The 23841-nt window shown below is 41.1% G+C and overlaps 1 protein-coding gene across 2 annotated transcripts in view; it reads left to right on the top strand.

The window, feature by feature from the left end:
• The window catches only part of KCNC1 (potassium voltage-gated channel subfamily C member 1), a 107679-nt gene that overhangs the window by 80865 nt on the left and 2973 nt on the right, over positions 1-23841 (top strand). For both annotated transcript variants that reach the window (XM_040066075.2, XM_040066073.2), the window contains exons 2-3: positions 5191-6124; positions 22650-22838. In XM_040066075.2, coding sequence (XP_039922009.1) covers positions 5191-6124; positions 22650-22838 — 1123 coding nt within the window. The remainder of the gene's footprint in view (positions 1-5190; positions 6125-22649; positions 22839-23841) is intronic.

Raw genomic sequence — 23841 nt, 5'->3', positions numbered from 1 at the left:
GCAATGAATTATGAATAGCATGTCATGTACACTGCTATTTCCTAGAAAACAAACCCTGGAGTTACTGGAACCTGACTTGGAAAGCCCTGCTGCTTCCACTGCCATCACACACTTTCCTTGTTGTCTCTGATCTAAGAGTGCTGCCAAGACTCAGCCAAGGCCTCCCTTCCCAAGTCCCCATTCCAGATATATATCAGTCTGGACAGGGAGCTGATGTAAGTTGGCAGACAGTTCTAAGCCCCAAAGTGTTTATTATCTCAATTAAATAAAAAATAAAAAAAATAGACGAAGGATGGTACAAAAGATGCAGGCCCACATGCTTGAATGTGTCAATGGTGGAGGTTGAAAAAAGCCTCACTCATCTGATTTCTGTCCTGGTACTTTCTTCACTGCCCATCTGCACTGAAATCTGGGAATTCCAGGCCCATATCAATGAATTCTAGCAGGTTACCCATATTTGTGCATATTTGTGTAGACTCAACCACAAAAAAGGTTTCTTATCTCCAAGACCAGAACTAGCTAAGACATGCAAAGTAAAGTGCTGTTTTAGAAAACTACTCCCAGAAGTAAACAGCAACACCTGTGTATTTAATACTGTCTGGTCCAATACTCAGACCTTTTATCTAAGCCTAGCCTCTAAATCCTCATGTATTAGAAGGTTTATTTGGGTTTTTAAGTATGCTGGGCTTTTGTTTTCTTTCCATGCTGACTGGAAAGATGCTGGCTAATTATTCATGAGTGGCTACATCTGATCCCATTACTTTGCTCCATTTACAGCCATGCAAAGTTGATGTGAAACACTACTGTCATGAATTAATTGGTACTTCATATTCCCACTGCACTGGCAAAAATGGCTGGGTTAGACATAAGGCAGGGAGAAGAGACAGATAGATAGATAGATAGATAGATAGATAGATAGATAGATAGATAGATAGATAGATAGATAGATAGATAGATAGATAGATAGATTTAGTCAGAGGCAATATAAATTAGGTTATGGAATTCTCCACTTAGGGGCATGACACCTTTTAGACTTTTTCAAAATAAACTTATTAAAATATAGCTGGTATTAAGAGAAATTATGCTGGAGTGTAACTTCTTCCCTCTCCAGAATGAAAACATTTTAATGTAACTTACATTTTAATCCAAATATCCCCCTTTTAAATCTCCTCTCTGCCTTTGCTTATGGCTTTTGCGGTTTTGGACAATTTGAGATTTTTCTTTGTTGGTATTAGAGCCAGAAAAAAAAAAAAAAAGAAAAGTTATAGCAGCAGCATTTCTAGTGAAATAGAAATCATTCACATGTCAAAGCAAATAAAAGAGTTGATCACTTCAAACACTTCACCTAGGTATAGTCTTTAATTATAGAAGATTTTAGACACCATTATGTAACTCAACAGCATGTGACATCACCTCTTAAAATCGTCACTCCTTTCCCTCAGCCCATTCAGATCCTAAGAAGAAGAGAAACTGCTGTAAAATGTGAAGAGAAAGACAATTAAGAACCACTAAATTATACAAGAGCAATCCATTGGTATGATTAGTTTTCAGACCATTATTAGTGAAATAAAAAGAGACAGACTTATTTTCAAAGACAATAGAACACGTGTGAGTCCCATAGTCTTTACCAGATTTTATCAGCGCTGCCCATCTCTGGATTTGACAACTTATAATTTCAGCACCGTGAGCCTCTGATGATGGGCCAGAGAGAACTTTTTTTTTTTTTACATCTTTGCAAAAATTAATGCTGATCTGCCTAGAAAACCCTACTTAATGATTTTTGTGCTATTAGATCATGCTTAGAGTTTGATAAATCTCATATAATTAATAAAGAAATATACTCAGAAGAAAGGGGAGATGAGGGCAATATGAACTGGGGATCACAAACATAAATCTATGCCAGTGATACTTGGGGTAAGCTGCTAAATTCCTGTGTTCCAAGAAGCTGCAGGTGATAAATCTATCAGAGATGGATGCCAGCCAACCAATTGTCAGGCCTTTCAGGCATTTCTGCCCTTAAATTGGAGAAAAGTTAAATTGGAGAAAAACTGCTGGGATTCTTCCTGTCAAAACCATTACTCAGACATAGTTTTATGAAATCTTGAAAGCAGACTTGCGCTTGCAAAGCCACAAAATCTAGAGAAACGTGCCCATCCCTGGGAAAGGATGCTGTTAAATCCAGACAGGAGGAAACAGGCACTTCACACTCATTTAGGAGGTGTTTCCTGACCTGCTGAGGTGGGGACTAAAAGCTCTCAATTACGCTTTGAAGCCGAGGTGTGAGCACACGAGGACTAACAACCAGAGAGATCACAGTGTTGTGTTCTCTACCGATAGCATTGTCAACCTGTACCACTGCAGAAGACTTAATGCCTGGTCAGAATTGGTTACTTGTTCTCTTTAATACAGCAAAACATCAGTTTCAAGATACTTGCTGTGCAAGATCAGCCTGAAGGTTGTCCTAAGCCAGAAAAACTCACTCAGGATATATATTAGTATATACCAAGAAGAGGACTGCATTTGGAGTCAGGATAAAGAGGGGGGCCATCTTCACAAACCCTTAAAATGCAAAGTGGTTTTATTCCCCTCCCTCCTTCTCAACTGTGAGTGCTACCTGTCTTAAGGAAGTGTCAGCACTTCCTTTTGGAGCCTGAATTCTCAGGGCTCTATGACTCTGCGCAACAATCTGCCCCAGGCTGGGATACAGCAGACATGCTCAGGCTGCTTCCTGACTGCTTGGTGCAAGATGCTTTTAATGTCACATTTTACTTATATGCAGACAATTAATCACTGAGTGTTATTGATATCATACACAAAAGTGTTTTGACCACTTAAAAGTCTTCAACTGATTTTTCAGGAAGACTGTTGATATACTAAAGCCACTAACATTTAGATAAAAGCATGTAGAACCTGCACACATTTATATAGGATCTCAAAGCATGTGATCAACACCACCTATTTTACCGATGGAGAAATGGTGCATGGGAAATTTTCCCTGTTTAACAGGAGAATCTGATAAAAAATATACCCCAAATCCTGCTTCTCAATTTCCCTAATCTTCATATTGTTTATCTCCCAGATACATTAGCATTTATTTTAGCATGTATCAGCATGTATAGTAGTTCCTCATGTAACGGTGCTGTGACAACCTGAAGTGTTTAGTGGGAAATATTGCTTTATTTTTTAAATCTGTGACAATGGTTCTGACCTCTTTGGCAACAAAGCTGAATTTGAAAAGCAGAAGAATCTGTTTGATTCTGTATTCTTCCAAGCTTTTTTGCTCTTAGTAGCCTAACATTGGCATAGGCTGCCCTGAGAGGCTGTTGGGATCTCCAGCCTTGGAGATACCCAGACCTGGAATAGGCAAGAGCAACTTGGTCCAGCTTTGAAGTTGTATCGAACAACCTCCAGAGGGCTCTTCCAACCTAAATGATTTTGTGGTTTTATTCTCCTCCATTTTCTTTGTATTCTGTTAAATGGTTCACCTCAAACTGTGGCAAATCCATGCTTTTGACTTCGTTTGCTAATATAGGAGGTCAAGTGTAATTCTGCACTAGGTCTACCCAGAAAGGCAGACAGAAGGAACTTCTTGATTGCAGGAGAGTTTTGACAGTTTGAAGCATAGGTTATTGTTAATTGGTCTGTTCCTTTGGCAGCAGTTTTGTTCAGATTATTGCACTGCATTCACTAGGAACACATAGTTAGAAGAAACTAGTTCTTTTTAACCCCTGTGTTGACTATGCTGTTGTAAAAGGGACACTGTGAGTAACAGGAAACTAAAAGAGTATTTGATAATATTTTTATTATTACAGTTGTTCATTCTCATAAAGACAGGGAAATACCTTATATGACATGTCTTGTCAAGGCGACGCACAAGACAAACAAGAATATAATAGATGTAGGGAGTGGAATGGCAAGAAGAATTACCATGACCAACACACAAAGAGACCTGGATATATGCAAATTATTTAATTGATTGAAGGAGGACTGAGCAGGGCAACTGTGGTTGCAAGACTTGGGAATTTTGGCCTGACTGCACTGACTGTACCCCTCAATTATCACGGAATACAACCAAGAGATCTTCTTTAGGCTAAGGAAAGACTAAGGAAAGCTAAGAAAGCTGGCATTGATCAGCTTGGAGAGTAGGATTCTCCAAGGTACCTTATTGCTGTCAACAAGGTCTACCTGTCATTACTTAAAGGAAAGATACAGACTGACTTTTTAGTAAGTCCTGCTGTGACAGAACCCAGTATAATGGTTTTAAACTAAACAAGGGTAGATTCATACAAGAAGAGATTTTTTTACTATGAAGGTGGTGGAACACAAGCACAGATTTCCCAGAGAGATGGTGGGTGCCCCATCCCTAGAAACATTCAAGGCCAGATTGTAATTGTAGTCCAACATCATTTAAAAAAAAATCATCTAATTCTAGTACAAGTCTTTGTAATGAGAATCTCTTCAAGCAAATTGTGTCTGGTGAAAGATCTGTGTCCTTTGGGATCAGCTGACAGGCTTACCTGAAACCTCTTCCTTATCCCCCCATCCCCTACTTCAAAAGATCTAGAGAAGGGAACTGAGAACAGAGGCATTTCAGAGCTCAGTTTGATAATGTTACTTTTCTCAACCTGTCCCTGGGGTTTGCCAAGAAAGTCTGATGATGCCAAGGACTCTGCTCCTTGCTGTAGAGCCCACCTGAGACTGCTACTAGTATTTACTTGCACTTTTATGAGGTCTGAAATATCATAGCCCTCACTCAGCTGGGACCAGCCACATGCTACTGACAGAATGCTGAGAAAAATGCTGCCTGGCAGTTGTCCTGGAAGGTGTGCTCTCTCTTTAAGGCAAGGAAGTAACAAAAGACCAAGTTCAGGAAGGTACAATTTCAATATGTCCTTAACCTTAAATCCCACAGAAAGTCCTGATATTTAAGTGCTTGCTTAAATTTACACTCACACTAGGTGCTATCTATGTAAGAATGGATTTTAGCATGTACTTATACTCTGCTTTTACTCCCAGGCTGAATGTTAGGCTGTCTTTACAGGTGAGACTTGGCATCTTAAGCCCACAGGAAGAAGGCTTGGCATTATATTTACATTTAATACAGCTCTTGCCTCTCCCTGATGTTTCAGAATCAAACCCCTCATACTTAAACTACCATTTAACATTTCTCTCATATCTTTCTTTCCACAGTATGTGGCATTTGCCTCCTTGTTCTTCATTCTGGTCTCCATTACCACCTTCTGCCTCGAGACCCATGAGAGATTTAACCCCATTGTGAACAAGACAGAAACTGAATTCATCGGGAATGACACCCAGGTGCGGCACTACAGGGAAGCAGAGACGGAAGCCTTTCTCACCTACATCGAAGGTGTCTGTGTGGTCTGGTTTACATTTGAGTTCTTGATGAGAGTCACTTTCTGTCCAAACAAGGTGGAATTTATCAAAAACTCTTTGAACATCATTGACTTTGTGGCCATACTGCCTTTCTATCTAGAGGTTGGACTCAGTGGCCTGTCTTCCAAAGCTGCTAAGGATGTCCTGGGCTTCCTCCGTGTAGTCCGTTTTGTGAGAATCCTGCGAATTTTCAAGCTGACCCGCCACTTCGTCGGGTTGCGGGTCTTGGGACACACCCTCCGTGCCAGCACAAATGAATTCTTGCTGCTCATCATATTTTTGGCATTGGGCGTCTTAATCTTTGCCACGATGATCTATTATGCCGAGAGAATAGGTGCTAAACCAAATGACCCTAGTGCCAGTGAACACACACACTTTAAAAATATCCCCATTGGCTTTTGGTGGGCTGTTGTCACCATGACGACCCTGGGCTACGGAGACATGTATCCTCAGACTTGGTCAGGCATGCTGGTGGGGGCCCTCTGCGCTCTCGCTGGTGTGCTGACCATTGCCATGCCTGTCCCTGTCATTGTGAACAATTTCGGAATGTATTACTCCTTAGCTATGGCTAAGCAGAAGCTACCAAAGAAAAAAAAGAAGCATATCCCGAGGCCACCCCAGCTGGGATCCCCCAATTATTGTAAATCTGTCGTAAACTCTCCACACCACAGTACTCAGAGCGACACTTGCCCACTGGCCCAAGAAGAAATTTTAGAAATTAACAGAGCAGGTAGGAAACCTCTTAGAGGAATGTCCATCTGACCGTTAACCTCCATCCCGCGTAGTGATTTAAGATTCAGCCAGACTGCTTTCTTAGACAAATGGGTAGCACATTTATCCATTCTAGTCCCACCATCACACAGTGAGTAATATGTGTGAAGTTTAGGTTGCAGGGACAAAAGTGGAGGCTGATCAGAAAAACTAAGGATGAGAGCACACTTTAGGAGCCCAAACTTTGGTCCTGGTTAAGGGCATACAAGCCTCAAGATATTTTGGAAAGCTATTACATCTAGTGGAAGAATTTTGAGAGTTCTACAGCTGTGTTGCTGGACTGCGTAATGCATTTCAGAGGCTCCTGAGAGCTGAATGCTTCATAGAGCAGAGTAGGAGCCAAATACTCAGCAATTACAGAGCATTCTGACAAAACAGGGCTGGAATTCGAAACAGCCAGATGCTTTCTCATTTGTTCCCATTTGGGACCTTTCAGCTGTTTTAAACGGCAGATATTGTACATCTCATTACAGAAACTAGGTGCCTAGTAAGTTGAAGGGACAACTATACCATCATGCATATTCATGAGACAATCCTGTCTCTTTCTGATGATTAACTGCAAAGTAGAACAACAGCTCAAATTCTTGACACTAATGCAAAATGACTCACTCTGAGACAAGACCAGATGTTTATTCCATGCATGCAAATGCATGGAAATCAATCTATTCTATAATATTCTACTAGAATTTAGCATTTAGAACTACAAAGAGTTTTGAACCACATTTTCTAAAACATACTCCTTTTGCAAGCGTGGGTTGGTGAGTTACAGCTTTTTCAACCTTCTAGCAGCAAAGGCCAACTGGAAAAGGTCTGACTGGTCAAAACTGGCTGGTTTGGCCTAAACAGTGATTGCTTCATTCTTATTTTTAATTGTACTGATTCATGTTAGCAATAGGTGAAACCAGAGCAAAATTAACCATACTAATTCCACTGGGAGGGGGAGGGAAATAGAAAAAATACTAGTCACCGTGGAATATATTATAATATCCCATGGCTAGTGGTTAATTATGGGAATATCTCAGTTCTATGAGACTCCTATAGCACACAAAGTTACAGGGTTCCAATTTGATTTTTTTTAACCTCATAATCTACCTCTACCCATGGAACATCACTATTTATTCTATGGAGTAGTTTGAAAGTAGATAACCATGTTGAAAACAATGCCAACTTCATTTTTGTCAGATATTCCAGCCAAGTTGCGTAGTAGACATTCTTCAGCTTTTTCAGAATATCCTCCTGCATTGCATTAGAAAGGACAGATCGCCAGCCAAGTGATCTCAACTGACACAGAGTTCAAAAGAGGTGTTTTGGAAGAGCTAGCATATACCTATGATGGTCTTGTGTTATCATTTTTTTTGCTTTGAAGAAAATTCTGATTTGTGAGTGAGATATTTTCTCGTCATCTCATAGCCATGCATGTTGATATCATTGTGAGAAGCACAAAGAAAGCGAAACTTTCCTTTGTGTTTGACTTCACCAATGCCAATGCTAATTTTGGAGGGGAAGAGCTGGTGGGAATCTTTCTCTTCTTTCTTATTCTCTTTTCTCTTCCTTTCTTATTTCTTCTCCCTTCTGTGCAAGTATATAAAATCCATTCAGAAGGTAAATAGTTTTTATTTTGTTTTTGTTAAAGGCTATTTCCATTGCAACAGGCCTATCACAATTCACGTGACTGATAGACTGTACCAATTGTATCCTTGGTGCACATAAGCGATGGTTTTATCATCCATTCCCCTCAGGTTGCAAATGCTTATCACAGCTCATGTTCAAGCAGCAAACTTCTTCATAAAGCAGATGCCTTTGTTGCATTGCGGATCAAGAGGGAAAGAGCGCACAGCAATATCGTGTGTCTCCTAGCATGAGCAATGTGTCAAGTGCCCCATGATAGGGTGCAAGAGATGCCAGACTGGGATACTTCATCAGTCAGCTACAGAGTGAAATTAGCTTAGAAATCCCTGGCTTTATAAAGTTCCTTCCATTACCTACCCTGGTCCTCTCTGGGAACAGAAGGACCAGGAGCACCATGAGTTCAGTACAATTCCACACTGGTATCCTGAGAATACGTGTATTTTGGTTCAATTTGGAACTGTTTCACCACCATCAGTGCTCTAAATTCAGCTGTTACCACAATATCCATGAAGTATTGATAGTAGCAGCCACTTATCTATTTCTGCAATAATTGAGACTATTTTTATATACATATACAAGCATATCTATTTTAAGAAGTAACAAAGCACACTTACACTTCAGCTAACAAAATTGTAACACTGTAGCTGGAGTTCTGTTTCTGGTATTTATTATGCACCACTAGCAGCAAAAAATATTGGATGCATCTTTTAGATTCCAAATAGGGAAAGATCTATATGTGTGCAGGAGAAAAGCAAAAAATACTAAGATCAGAACCAAACTGTTAAGACAAGATCTGCATTTCCTTGGATGTTAAGTTTCATTTCTGTAACATGAGGCATTCACAGGCACAGACTTGTTTTTGAAACCATTAACTGCACCTTATGTGAAAACAGGGACTTGCAAGCAGTGAAAATCTTTAGATCAGTTAACAACCTCTAACTGTAAACAACTAGTTAATATTGCACTAGTAACACAGAATGGGTGCCTAAGTTTTCTAAAATAGTGCCCAACTTGTCCAGCATATTTCTTGTAATTCTTAACTGTAAAGCTTCAGTGTGACAGTGTCTAGGTCACATAAGATCATGTGATTTGTATCCAGTATGTTATTAAAAAACAAAAAGCCTGCTTAGTTGCTCAGGTGCAAAGGACATCACATGAAGTTATGAATTCCATATATTATTTGTGGTGGAATGATTAAACACATCACCAAAGAGGGCTGAGCATGAAGTAGTTCTACATGTGACTCGCTGTCTCATGCAGAGAGTCAGCACTTCACATCTGTTCCTATTCTGTGCCCTCAGGGCCAAGGGGGCCCTACCAAGAACTCAGCACAGCTCTGCCCGGTGCCTCCTCCCAGGATAAGGAGCACTTTCCTGGCACAGGCATGCAAACAGCAAAGCTTTGCCCACAGGCTGCACAGCTGCTGCCAATGATGCTGTGGTCATTTGCAGGCAAAGCAAAACCTTTTTATTGCCCCCAACACTCAGCAGTTCAGTCCTGGGCTAGTCTACACCTGTCTGGAGGGTACTTTAATTAATAGCACTTGATTTTAATCCAATACAAAGACTGTCAGACTGCCATTCTACAATACCTCCCCTTCCTGCAGCAACCTTTCCTGTTTCCATCTCATCTGATCCCACCAGTAGGTGGCTGGGAAAGCAGCAGAAGGGAGGAAAGGCATTTCAGAGTAGAGGATGACAGAGCTAGATCTGCAGGCAGACCTTCACCAGCAGCGTTAAGAAAGGAGGAACTTCCTCTATAGAAACATTGTCTTCAAGGCAGGTTCTGCTGCCCATTAATTCTCAAGATACTGCTTAAAGAGTACCTGATAGAACTGGGCCTGATACAAAGCAACAGATTTCACCTGACCAATTTGACCAAAACTTCTTGACCTGGGGATAACTCAAAGTATAGAATATAGTGTGTCCCCTCACTTAACATATACCCACCAGATTCTAGCATCTCCATGCCAAAGAATTAATGTTGTTGTGTTGCAGTGTTGTTTACAGGCCCTGTTCAAGATCAGGGCTTCATTTTGGCATTATTTTACATGGGACAACCACTATACTGCAATCAAATACCCAACAGGCTAAGTGAACAGTGAAGAGAAAATGGAAGTAATCCCCAATATTTTCAGTCAAATTTCTTAATTTAAGTTTCTTAGTTTAAGTTTCTTAATTTTCAGTTATTTTTTTTTAATTAAGACCTAAGGCTTAATTTAATTGAGGAAGATTATTTGAAAGATCTTTGCAAAGCCACTAGTTGAATATAACTAAATAAGCATCAGTCAACCACAGTCTGCTGTGCTGGAGTGTCTTATCTCAAGTCAGTATCATAACTGAAGTAAAAAAACCAAAACAACCAAACCTAGAAAAACACAGTTTCAACCACTTAAACATGATTTTTGTCCCAAACCTCACACTGTCCTACAGGTATAATAATTTAATTCAGTACACTGTGAAATATTTTAAGATGCAAGTTTATAAGAAGACCTCAAAACATGCAAAACAAGTATTAAAAGCTCTCAGTTTTGTTTTTAAATTTTTGCCCAGTTCCTCAGTCCCTCTCTTATGTGAGCTGGACAGGCTGACTGCATGGTTACATCTAATAGTTGTCACTGGATGAAGCAGTGAATGTAACTTCCCAACGCTGTAAAAGAAATTTAGAACGTGAATGGAATTCATAACTTCATTTGATGCCTACAGTACTGTCTGGTGCCACACAGCAATGGTCTAAAGAATGCATTCATAGTACATAAGCCGAGAAGATGGGTTTTTTGGGGTTTGTTTTAGATCTACTCCACCCTTTTATTCTTTTATATATATTTACAATGCCAGCACGCAGAAGGTATATATTGGCCAAATTAAGAATTTCTCACCTCTCTGATCCCCTCTGCATGCAGCGTCACTCAAGCTATAGTCCAAGGATATCCTATTTTCATACAAATGTATTGTGCAGGCTCTTTCACAGTGTACTGGCGGCAAAATTCTCTGTTCATTGCACAGCTGTAAAATACAGAAAAAAATTTACTAGAACTGAGGCACCTAAGAGGAGAAGGGAAATATCTGCCATTACCAACACAGACTTCAGCTTCAGAAAAACATTGTGGTTCTTTGCTTTTCTGCCCCAAAGCCAGTTTTCAATAACCCACTCCCGGACTAGCCTGATGTCTGAATAGTTAAAGTAATCCAAGTCTATCACTGACAGAAGAGAGCTACAAAGTTGCAGTGACTCCAGTGTACTGCATGGTCAAATGAACTGGAACAAGTTGTGATGTTAGGAACCCATTATTTCAATGCAATTTCCTGAGAGAGAGCTGATCTCCTTTTAAAGAAATCATGTGGAATTACCCATTCCAGCTATATCACTCATGCTTTCTAAAGAAGCTGCTCTTTTCTCAGGGCTTCATTTTTTCATCTCTTCTGTCATCATAACCTAAATAACCTATATTCCGTGTACAACACACTGGCTCTAACGTCAGAAGTGTGCTGAGCACTATAATTCTACTGCCAGTGCTCAGTGGGAGCTGGGAACTCTCGGCATCTCTTGTCAGAGGCCCATTCTGCTGCCTAACATTGCACTGTAGCTTGTGCACCTCGGTGGCTTTTATGGACAGTAAAGCATTGTTAAATCCATAGGTATGTAGTCACTGTGGTGGTTCTTCAAACCACAGGGAAGCAAATTCTCTGATCAAGTGTCTCTGAACATTATAAAAAATTCTAATCTAATTTTAATGTCATAAAACCTTTGCCCCTCTCTGTAAGATGGACAGTAGACAGCAAAGTAACTGCTAAGAGTTTAGATCTGTTTCAGCTCAAAAAGCTCAGGTGTTTAAATGTGTTGGACATAAAAAATACTAAAAAGGCAATGGAAAAGGTAATAGGGAAGTGTTTTTTCTTTCCTCATTACACTTAGCCTGCCTAGTCTTTAAAATCCAAAACTCCTTGCTCCAAAATAGCAAATGAGTTAATGATCACATCTTGGTATCATTGACAATGGAGTCTTTGGGATCTAATGGTAAAATTGCTAACAGCTCAAACAAAAGGAACAACACTCAGTAATTCTCATCTAACTTAAGTTTCATTTTTCTGAGGCCCCCTTATACTGGAAGAAGAATCAGGCAGCTTCAGAGAGTAATCCAGTCATTTATGACCTGAGTTGTCCTCTGATGCCTTTCTCCATAAGAGATCACTGGTGATTGCAGCTCTAACTCAATATTCTTAGTTAAGTGCCTACAGTTCTGTGGAAGCACTTTGGATCTATTCCTTACCCCCTGCCCCCTGTGGCATTCCTGCAATCTCACAGCCAGGGGTCACATGTAAAGCAGAATTTATAACTAATATAATATGATACAATACCTTGTTGTACAATTATTCATCTGTCACTTCCTGTAGAGATAAAATCGGTGGGTGTCACTTGTGCTACTGTTGACTTTAGAATGTGAGTAAAAAATAACATCCTCTATGCCAAGTAATTTGAAAACAAAGAGGAGAAGATATGTATTCAAGCACAGTGCTTTATGTTCCCTGCTTTTCTCTGGAACTAGGTGAGACATGAAAAAAAATTTGTAAAATTAGAAAATCTCCCCACACAAACCCTGTGGGCCAGAGGACAGGGCTGAGTGTGTTTAGGTACAGGACTACACTAAGCTAAAGAACAATTGCAGAACTCAATAATAAATTTTAGGAGTTTTCATACTTTAATAACCTAATGAGCACAAGGCACTATTAGTCATGGGAAAACACAGATACAAGCACTTCAGCAAAATAAGGCCAACCTGTGCCAATCCTCCAGCACAAAGCAGATATAAATATGGTAAATCCACTTTCTCAAGCACATGGCTCCCATGCCATCCAGTGCAGAACGCATTCCTGGAATATGAAAGACATACTCTCGGCATCTTTTCCTTCTGCTGGACTGAGTACGGTTGGTGCTTGCAGGACAGATACAAGAAAAGGCAACTCTGTGCAACAAGTGCATTTCTGCTGCAGTACAACACACTTACCTGTTAATACAAAAGACCAGGGACAAAAAGGTGTGAGGTCCCAGTTCTGTGCCCAGTCCACTTGCTTGTATCCCTCTTGGACTACACTTTGGATATTTTCTCTGAGCCTTTTCTTTACTTGCTTGTCTGTTTATAAGCACAAAGCCAAAATAACAAGCACTTTACCATTCCTGCTGTCATTGTTCTTTGTATTCATTCATCCACATTCCGTGTCTCAGACACCTTCCATACTGTACAGATCATCATACTGGATTCCTCAGTCAGTGCAGTAATATAAGATGATAACACGATTCACCTGACTGTATTTTTCTGCAACCTCTACCTGACCTTCAATGACCCCCTGGTGTTAGTGAGACTGTCAGATGGTTAGGGTAGGTAAACCTCCAGAAGGATCAGGATGGAACTAGGAAGGATTTTCCAGAGCTCTTTGCAATGCAGGATTTCCAGAAGCAACCGTTCTCAGCTCTGCATTAAGCACATGTCCAATAATGCCTGTAAATAGCAAGATGCACTGGATCGACTTTCCTAGAGCTCCTGTACTTCTCTAACAGTACCAGTAGGTAGGCAGCCAACATACTGTCACCTCACTTCAAGAAGTAGTACCTGTCAAGGGTGATATTCTCTGGGAGTGATGTTACTATGTTGGCTGAGTTGGTACTGGGAGAGACGGTCACCACCGTCACTGGAGTGCCTTTCCTGGGGGACACGGCTTCCTGGAGGGACCCAGGTCAACACAGTGGTGAGTAAATGTTGAAGAGGTAGGTTGGGTTGGAAGGATTCTGCATAATTCATGTAGCATACTAAATTCTGCTCTCATGCCAGTGTAAAGTCCTTCAGTATGATCTTTCAGAACAGCTTCATAACAACTTTCAAAATATGCAGTAATATAAAAATTAGGAAACTAATAAAGATACCTAGATAAAGATATTGATTTTAACGGCCTTAGAATATTGGGATAACTAAAATGAAGTTGTTCTACAGGAATCTTAATTCTTTTACATGTTCACATTTCTCTCTTTTTTCTCTTTCTCTCTTTCACTGTTTGTTAACATTTACCTGTTATTGCTGTACGTTGCTTGCAACTTGCGTATGTTACAGACTGTCACATTTTATTCTGTGAAGTTTTTCTCCAATTTCCATCAACCTGAGCTCCATGTTGGGCAGCCGAGGAGATTACAATACAGTTCTTTATTGCAAAAGAAACAGGAATGTGACAGACTATAGGTAACTTCACTGAGGTTGTAACACAAAAACTGATGCGAGGTATTAATGCTAAGAGTAAGTACTTGGTATGAAAATAGAGATATTTAGTCAAATTACTTTCTTTTTTTTTCAGATAGTCTGCATGGGAAAAATTAATTTTCATTACTCTCCAGAAGAAAACACTCCCAAACCTACCAGTCTAGGATTCTTGTCATTCTCATTTGAAAACCAATGGTGCCTATGTCAACATATCATTGCTCACTTTCAAAAGCTTAAACCAATATTTTCTGTGCTGTTCATCTCTATGTTAAACTTCCTTCCACACTCTCCAACTCATCATTTCACCATTCTTTCTTCCTCTGTCTGTCGTTTAATATATCTTCTATATAATTCTTTTTCTTATTTAATATAGTTATATCCCTTTCACTCTAAGGACCTGATTAAACAACAACAAAAATGAGTCACTACCCATGGGATTCACATTTCTTAATCCTGTGTGAGACTCTGTAGCCTATAAAATTGATTTCTGTAGCCAAAGATAGTCTGGCACAGAAGCATAATTGTTGCTTTGCTGAATGATGACCTGAGCAAATCTTGCGCAATTACTCCCATAAAATAGTTTTTTAAAATGGTAAAAAGTAGCTGATAGACATTGTGATCATTTTCTAGAGGGACAACATGAAGTTTATTGCTTATTCTTAATTATCAGGAACTCAGAAATCACTATAGTCATGTACCAACTCAAGAAAAGGGTATTTGTCTGAGTGTGAAGTTCCTTTACTACCTGATTTGCTGTTATGCTCTGACCCTCTCTTAATAAGTGAAGAAGCACAGCAGAGTTCCCATGAAGTCCAGCATAAAAGAATACAGTAATTTATACTGCTGCAATTGATAAGTGGACAATGAATATTAATGCAGAGTAAAACACTATCCAGGCAACTCAAACAGAAACTACTTGCTAACAGGAGTGGAATTTGACTTCAAAAGACTCAAGAGAGTTGGGAATTTAACTGTAAGTATTTCATTTCCACGCAACATCTCAGAGAGAAATCATTGAATAATACAATCCTTTATGCTGGAAAATAAGATAATCAAGTCCAACCTCTAAGCCAGCACTGCAAGTCCGCCACTACGCCATGTCCCAAAGTGCCACATTTACACAACTTTTAAATACCCCTGGGGATGGCAACTTGATCACTTCCCTGGACAGTGTGTTCTAATGCTGGACAACACTTTTGGTGAAGAAATGTTTCATAATATCCGGTCTAAACTTCTCCTGGTACAACTTGAGGCTATTTCCTTCTGTTCTATTGCTTGTTATGGGAGAGGAGAGGCCAACCCCCACCTGGCTACAGCCTCCTTTAAGGGAGTTGTAGAGAGTGATAGGGACTCCTTTGAGCCTCCTTTTCTCCAGGCTAAACACCCTCAACTCCCTCAGCCACTCTTCAAGATTTGTGCTCCAGACCCTTTACCAGCTCCCATTTCCCTTCTCTGGACTCACTTCAGCCCCTCAGTGTCCTTCTTGCAGTGAGGGGCCCAAAACTGGACACAGCACTCGTGGTGTGGCCTCACCAGTACAGGTGGACAATCCCTGCTCTGGTCCTGCTGGCTGCACTATTGCTGATCCAGGCCAGGATGCCACTGTCCCTCTTGGCTACCTGGGCACTGCTGGCTCATGTCCAGCTGCTGTCACCAGCATCCCTAGGTCATTTTCTTCTGAGCAAGTTCCCGGCCTTCTGCCCCAGCCTGTGGCACCATCTGGGGTTGTGGTGAGCCAAGGACAGGCCCCGGCCCTTGGCCTGCCTGACCCTCATACAATCGGCCTCAGCCTATCAATCCAGCCTGTCCAGATCCCTTTGCAGAGCCTTCCTGCCCTCCAGCAGATCAACACTGCCACCCAGCCTGGTGTGTCTGCAAACTGACTGAGGGTGCCCTCTATCCCCTCATCCAGATCACTGATAAAGGGGTTAAACAGGACTGGGAACAGCACCGAGCCCTGTGGAACAGCACTGGAAACAGCTGCCAGCTGGATGGAATCCACTCACCCCCAGTCTCTGGGCTCAGCCATCCAGACAGTTTTTTACCCAACCAACAGTGCATTTTTCCAAGCTATGAGCACACCATTTCTCTCGGAGAATGGTGTGGAAAACCTTTCCGTCATCCACTAAGTGGGTCACTTTGTTGTAAAAGGAGATCAGGTTGGCCAAGCAGGATCTGTGTTTCCTAAACCCATGCTGGCTGGGCTGATCCCCTGGTTGTCCTCTACATGCCACATGTTGGCACTCAGGACAAGCTGCTCCATGACCTTCCCAAGTACCTAAAGCCAGGCTGACAAGCCTGTAGCTCCCCAGATCCTCCTTCTGGACACACTTGTAGTTGAGTGTCACATTTGCCAACCTCCCCAGTGCACCAGTACTGCTGATAAAGGATGGAAAATGGCTCTGTGAGCAATTCCATGAGCTCCCTCAGTACCTTTGGGTGGCCCCCTCTGGCCTGAAAACTTGTGTGTGCCTTAGTGCTCAATGACCATTTCCTCTTGGATTATGGGAGCTTCATTCTGCTCCCCATTCCTGTTTTTCAGCTCAGGGGACTGAGCACCCAGAATAAAACTGGCCTAACTATTAAAGACTGTGACAAAGAAGACATTACACAGCTCAGCCTTTTCCTTATCCTCTGTCCCCATATATCCCCTCCACACCCAATAAAGGATGGAGATTCTCCTTAGCCCTCCTTTTGTTGCTTATGTATTTGTAGAAACGTTTTTGTCGTCTTGTACGGCAGTAGCCAGACTGAGTTCTAGTTGGCTTTTGACCCTTCAAATTTTCTCCCTGCATGACCTCATGACAACCCTGTAGTCTTCCTGAGCTGCCTACCCCTTCTCCCAAAGATGAAAGTCAGGCTTTTTTTTCCTGAGCTCCAGCCAAAGCTCCCTGTTCAGCCAGGCTCCTTTCACCACCTCATTCTTTGGCACACAGGGACAGCCTGTTCCTGTGCCCTTAGGATTTCCTTACTGAAGAATGTCTAGCCTTCCTGACTTCCTCGCCCTTCGGGATTGCCTCCCAAGGGACTCTGTCAACCAGGCTCCTAAACAGGCCAGTGTTGGCCCTCTGGAAGTCCAAAGTAACAGTTCTGCTGACCCCCTCCTTACTCTCTGGGAAACAAAAACTCTATCATGTCATGATCCCTGTGCCCAAGACAACCTCCAATCATCACATCACCCCCAAGTCCTTTTCTGTTCACAAACAAGAGGTATCTGTGAGGTATCACAGTGAGGTATCTTCCCTAGCTGGCTGACTAGGGAAGAGAAATCTAGGGATATAAGGTTGATGGATATTTTCAGATAGCAAGTAGTCTTAACTCCTCCACAAATCGAAGTAAATATCTTTGAATACTTGAATTCCTGCTGTTAACTTCATCATAATCATTTGCTAAGCACAACAAGTATCAGGCAAAAGTGATGCTGCAAACCAGGATGCAAAAAAGGAATGTGAAATCTTTGCCGCCTTTTTTTTTTTTTTTTTTTTTTTTTTTTTTTTTTTTTTTAAGATAAAGACAGCTGGGAAAATCTGTCCTCCAGCAGCCTCACAGCTGCTCTACTTCCCACTTCCAGATAATAGACTTGTAGCTAAGAAAAGCTAGAGCACAGCAATTCTCCACCCTCACCTCAGTCGTGCCACCCCTGTTCCTGTAGCTTTTTGTCACGAGCCCAAGAGCCAGGGAAACCCATCATCCCAAGAAGTTTCCCACTGCCAGCAGAGTGTGACACAGCTAATGTTTACCACAGTAATAACCTTTGACATCACCAGAAGAGTGTGACAGGACTGAAATACAGAAGACTAATTAACTCATGGAACACATACCAATACTTTCTTCAGAGAGCCAGCTGGATTAAAGGTCTCTGCTGTTAGGGAACCTCATGGAGATCCTTCCTCATAGAACACTTCAGGCAGCTACTGTAAACAATAGAGTTAGTGACACATTTAAGATGAAAATCACTCTCATGTTCTGAAAAAGAACCAAAGGACGCTCAATTTATCAGGAGTGGGACTACCCATAGACAGTAATAATGGCAGTCCCAGGTTTGGACCAGGACCATAAGAGCAGAGTTGAGATCTGGAGAAGTGGTAGGTTCATTTTTAGGTGTACATTGGGGTGGGGATGTGAAATGTAACTTTACTGAGAGAAGATTTCCCCAGCAGCAAGATCTTCATCTTTCATTTCCTGGCCCTGTTCTCAGCTGCTCCAGTGTGCTTCCTGCCTGTCAAACCCTTTACTTGTAACAGGCTGCAAAGCTCTGGAGTCACCCAACGTCTGTTTAGGAAAGCTGTAGGTACTCAAGCTCTGTCCTTATTTCTTTCAATCCTTGGACAAGGGTAGGAGTAAGACAGACTCCGTTCATATGGAGGAGATTGTCAGTGACTTCGTATGACCAAAATAACAAAACTATGCCTCTTAATTGCTGTGTTTCTGATCTAGAGCTGAGAAAACCCCATCTCCTTCAGCAGAATGTGGAGGAATCCATCACAGTCCTTGTATTCAGATGTTGACTTGTGGGTAGGTGAACTATGCTTGGATTTCATGCTATGGATTGTGGAGTTTCTTTCAGCCCTGTTTCAGCCAAAGTGATCTTGTAAACGCTGAAAAGGATCCCCTCTGAGAGTACCTTTCAACTCATCCAGTCTTTGGAGTAACTGACCACTGCACAGGTCTGTAGACACATGGGAGAGAAAGAGGTGGGGGTTGCAGGGTGCAGCTACAATCCAGAGATGATGAAGTGTGAATTGCCAACATCCCTGACCCACACATGACTTCTAACAGTACCTACAGTAAGAAGGCTAGGCCAGGAACTTTTTTTCTTGGCAGCTGTTGGAGAATGGCAGTGTTTGCTCCAGGGAAGAAGACTGGGGTGGCTTTTTCCGTGCAGTAACTATTTCAGCACAAGTGCCACATTTCCAAGCATAGAGTAATGTAATAAATGTATCATCCAATTAATGTCCAGTGATACTCTGTACATAAGGTACATTTCAAATAGTTGGAGAGTCAGTGTCAGACTCTCGCTTATAATCAAAACCAGCAGCACTGGTAAAGCCGCTGTAACAATTTGCAATCATTTGCTGTGGCAAAAGAGATGAGTAATGGAGCAGCAGGTACATGGGCAGCTCTATTGTGCTTCTCCACAATAAGCAGAGCAGACTAATGAAAAATCCAGCAGTTCTCCTAAGCTGGGATATTTTTCAGAATCCTTTCTCCCCATTTTGAAATCCAGCATTTGTGTGGAAACACACAAGGCATTTTAACATACTTTTCTACAAATGAAGAGGGATGAGATAGGGGGGAAAAAAAAAAGCAAGCGGAAACCACACAAATGAGGTAGTTGTGAAACAAACTACTCACCTGGTAAATATGCTGAATACTTTCTTTAGCCTCTCAGCCAGATCTCTGCAGGAGAGTGTTCTGAGCTGGTGCAGTAAGCTACGTATTCACAGACAGGACAATTAGGGAGATAAGGTGCCAAGCTGAGAGTCAGAAGATTTTGTTGTAAATAACCTCTTACATAACAGTAGGCAAGTTACCTCACTGCATGGTAGTTTTACCCATCTGTAAAACAGAGATGGTAAAACTGACTTCTCTTCAAAAAACCAGAACCTAAAGAATAGAAAATTTTGTATGAGCCTAATTCAGATTCTGCTAGCAGGGATGGAAGGACTCATGTGAATTTGATAGGGCAGAATCAACCCTTAGAAGTTTTAAACACCTAGAAATAGTTGCCTTTAGTATAACTAGTCTCAGAGTCACCAGACAGCAAGCAATGCTTGCATAGTTTTTATTTATCGGGAGTTCTCTCAAACACAAGGTCAGTCTTGGAAAAATCAAACATGCAGATGGAAACTTAGGAAACCAACCTGAAATAATGTAATTTCATTCCATCTTTAGACCTTATTCCTAAAATTTTTCAGTATGTCAATCTGCTAGTTAAAACAATGGGAACTTCTACTTGGAGACTGATGGCATCAGTGATGTTTATGTTTTCTTTACTCCCATAACAGACTAATCACATACCTCCAGAGAATTAGGTGCTGTAGCCAGTGGTTTGGAACACAACTATTCTACTTAGCACTTATATGCACCAGCAATAGATGCAGTGTTCTGTGCTGGCAGTTTCTCTGCTTCCTAAATATTCGCTCAAATTGTCACTGTAGATTAGCATGGCTATCCAGAATGTGATCCCTAAGGCATGGCCCATGACTGTAATGTTCAAGGGACATTAATAGGATAGTTCAGCAATTTGCCTACATCTCCAGATCCTCTGTTCTTTTCCTCTTGAATGGAAATAAAATAACAAGGTTGTGGATTTTTAAAAATCATAGAGGAAAAATCATCAGTGCTAAGGGACCCTGAAGGGACTGTAAGAGCAAGTTCCAGCTCAAGCTACTCAAGATTTATAATGCAATTTAAGAAATTAATTTGAAGAAGGTCGATTTTGTTGCCATTCAAGCACAACAGAACCTGTAAGCTGCTTCCAAAAGAATCAATGGCTGTTACCAGTGAGTTATCAATGGCCTGACCCACAAACACTCTGGTCAGAGATGTTTTGAGCTCCTGAAATAGACCAATTTGCCCTCCGTCACCAACTCCATTTGCAAACCTGGGCTCAGGAGCAGCAGTGGTTGTCTCAGAAATTTCAAAGCTGAGCTCTGCTGACTCAGCTGCCTTCCTCATTTCAGGATTAGAGCCATCAGCTTGTAGCAGTAGAGGTTTATGAAGCAGCCCAGTTCTTTGCTCCTCCCCAGGAGGACTGCATCTCGCCCCAAACACAGCTAAGTGGTTTTTAAATACATGGCTCAGTACCTGCAGTGTCACAGTTTCTATGGCAGCCGTGCCAGGTTTTTGTTCAGTGTGGTATTAAATAGAAGTGATTATTATGAACAGGAAGGAATTGCAACTCAGTGAAACCTTAAAACTTTAGAATCTTATTGAAACTAGTGTCCACAAGTATTAAAATGCCCCTATGGCTTTTCCCACGTTTTTAAATGTGTTGAGAGACCAAATTATTTCATTGCTCACAGAACAACAACAAAAAAACATTACTACATCCCACTCAGGGGAAATAATTGGCTGATTCAGCACAGAGAAAAACAGAGGCAGAGGTGAGATGTGCAGCAAAGACTGTTTATGTTGTGATAAATCAGTGGCATCTAAATAGAAAAAAAATAAAGGCCTAGAATGCAATTACTGGTGCATGATAGATGTATAGTGTGTGTCATGTACATCTGTGCGTGCATACATGTGTGTGTGTGTGTGTATGCAAAGTAACAAACATAACTTGAAAACAGTTCTGCCTTCTACTTATCTGTTGTCCATCGGAGGATCAAACTCATGCTTCCAAACCCTACCTAACTGTATTTTTTTTTTCCTTTGGGGCTTGTTTTATTAGTTGGCTTCAAAATAATTGTGAAATAAATATTATATATTATATATAGCATTTAGAACAAGCTAGTACCTGAATGTAGAAGAGGAACTGAAATTAAGCCTATCCATTGAGTTTCTTCCCTTGAAGACCTGCAGGATCACCCATTGCCTTACAGTGTCTAGGTAATAAGCATTGTGCAACTGAGGTGTAGGATGCTGCCAGTACCATTCAGTTAACATATCTCAGCATTTTTGGAGCTTCAGAAAGCACATTTTTACTGTTTTTCCTTCCCTTCAACCAAAATACTCATATTGAGCTGTGCCATATTTCGAGTATATTCTCAATACACTAATTTACACTTTAAAACCAGTAAAAACCATGTAAAAACCAGTCACACAGAGAAAACATACGATTCTCAGTCTATCTTCATGGGAATGTGTGGAGCTAAATGGGCAAATCTGACAACCTATTTTCATTATTTACAGCCAAGAGTAAATTTTACTTTATCTAGTTTCCAAATTCGTGGCCTGCTGTAGTATTTTGTGTATGTAGTGTCCTGTGCCAGCATTGCAAATCCTGTGTGTGTTTCAGAGGAAAACATCAGAAATGGATTGGGTTTTCTTTAAATCCACGTTCTGCTGTCGTATTTCCATACATAACGTACTCTGTGTGTCTAAAAGGTTACAACCATTCTGCATGACTGATACTGGAAATGCTATAAAACCATCCGGGTAAATTTTAGGGAGGGGAAGAGTAGGAATTTCCCCCTCAGTAATTCCACACACAGGTGTAAAGCAGCACAAACAGAATATACTCAAATACTAAAACACAACTCTCAGTCCATTGCCTCTCCAGAGCTCTGAGCGACAGTAGGCTCCATGACAAACAGGTCATCCATGCACCATCCGATGTCATGCAAAAACATACTCTGATTTCTAACCGCAGTCTTCTGCTCACAGGACTAGGAACCACTGCACGCTCCTTTCTGAAAAGGCCCCTCAGTGTGGACCTACAGGTGGCTGCTGTCACACCTAACAGGATCACCTTTTGTTTCTCCTCCCACTTAACAGACTATTTTATTTTGGTGCAGTGCACATGAATGCAGTGTCTAGGACAGATGTGCTATCTTTTAGAGTGTCGCTATAGAAGTCTTTAGCTGTGAACCCTTAATTTGCAGCTGGAATTCTTATAAACAGTGCACAGTGTTTCAATAGCCTTCTGCTTATGTGTTTGAAGATTCGAAACTGAATGGTGAGGTGGCCAAGGCGGCGCTGGCAAACGAAGACTGTCCCCACATAGACCAGGCTATTACGCCTGATGAGGGCCTGCCCTTTACCCGCTCTGGCACTCGGGAGAGATATGGACCCTGCTTCCTCTTATCAACCGGGGAATATCCCTGCCCGCCTGATGGAGGAATAAGAAAGGGTATGTAGCTGGGGCCCTGTAACCATGTAGCTAGCAACTGGTTTAAAGAACTAAGAGAAAGTCAGCTCAGCTGTAGCACGCGATAGTGCGCTTGCTGTAGAGATGCACGTTTGGCCTGGAAACCACCACCTGATGTCTGCATTTGGAGTTTCTAACCTATTTCTTTCAGAAAGAGAAGCCTAAGGAGCTGTATCTACCCTGTGCAGCTATGCTAGGCAATTGAGTCTTCCACCCCAGCTAGTGCAGGAAGCTTTAGTGGAGAATGCTCTACTATGTCCTTAAATTAGCCTTACTATGTCCTTAAATTAGCCTATCCCCTAAAGGAGAGACTAACATATTATAGAAATGAAGGTTTGCCACTTGGAAAGCTCACAGAGCTTACCAGGCTCTGAGGAGCACAGATTTGGAGGTGGCAGACAGAAGAGATAAAACACAAAAGCAAAACACTCAAGAAAATAAGAAATTATTTAGTGACCTTATCAGAGCACTAAAACAAAATATTTGGATATTCATATCTAGTTATTTAGATACAGAAGGAAAAGCATGAACATCTGTTGGCACAGGTGTCTTCAAATTAGAAAATCATCCTTCTATCCTTTCATAAATAAATCATTATTAGTTTGTTTCTCAGACTTCCGACAGGTATGAATCTCTCAGAAGTAACTGTATTTTAGTTTGCCAATGGTCAGAATAATCTATTTAGGAACAGAAGTAAAATGACATTTAAAAAGCCTTCCCTTCTTTAAAGAGACTGTTTTGCTTAAATAATTTAATGTGAGGCAGCCATACAAACCCAAAATTAGAGCTACATCTATATGCATCAAAGTTGATAAGGAATGGGAAAATTGGAAAAGAACTCTCTTCAAATCAGTGTTTACCACCAGTGTACTGTATATAGTATAAGATAGAGTCAATATTTTAAAACTGCAAAGATTGTATGACATAACCATACACTGAGTATGGAGTATAGAATTCCCATGTGCCATTGTATGATGGGCAACAG

The sequence above is a fragment of the Hirundo rustica genome, chromosome 6 (genome assembly GCF_015227805.2).
Source record: "Hirundo rustica isolate bHirRus1 chromosome 6, bHirRus1.pri.v3, whole genome shotgun sequence".
NCBI lineage: Eukaryota > Metazoa > Chordata > Aves > Passeriformes > Hirundinidae > Hirundo > Hirundo rustica.
Note: the sequence above shows the minus strand (reverse complement) of the source record. Positions and strands in the feature narration are given on the sequence as shown.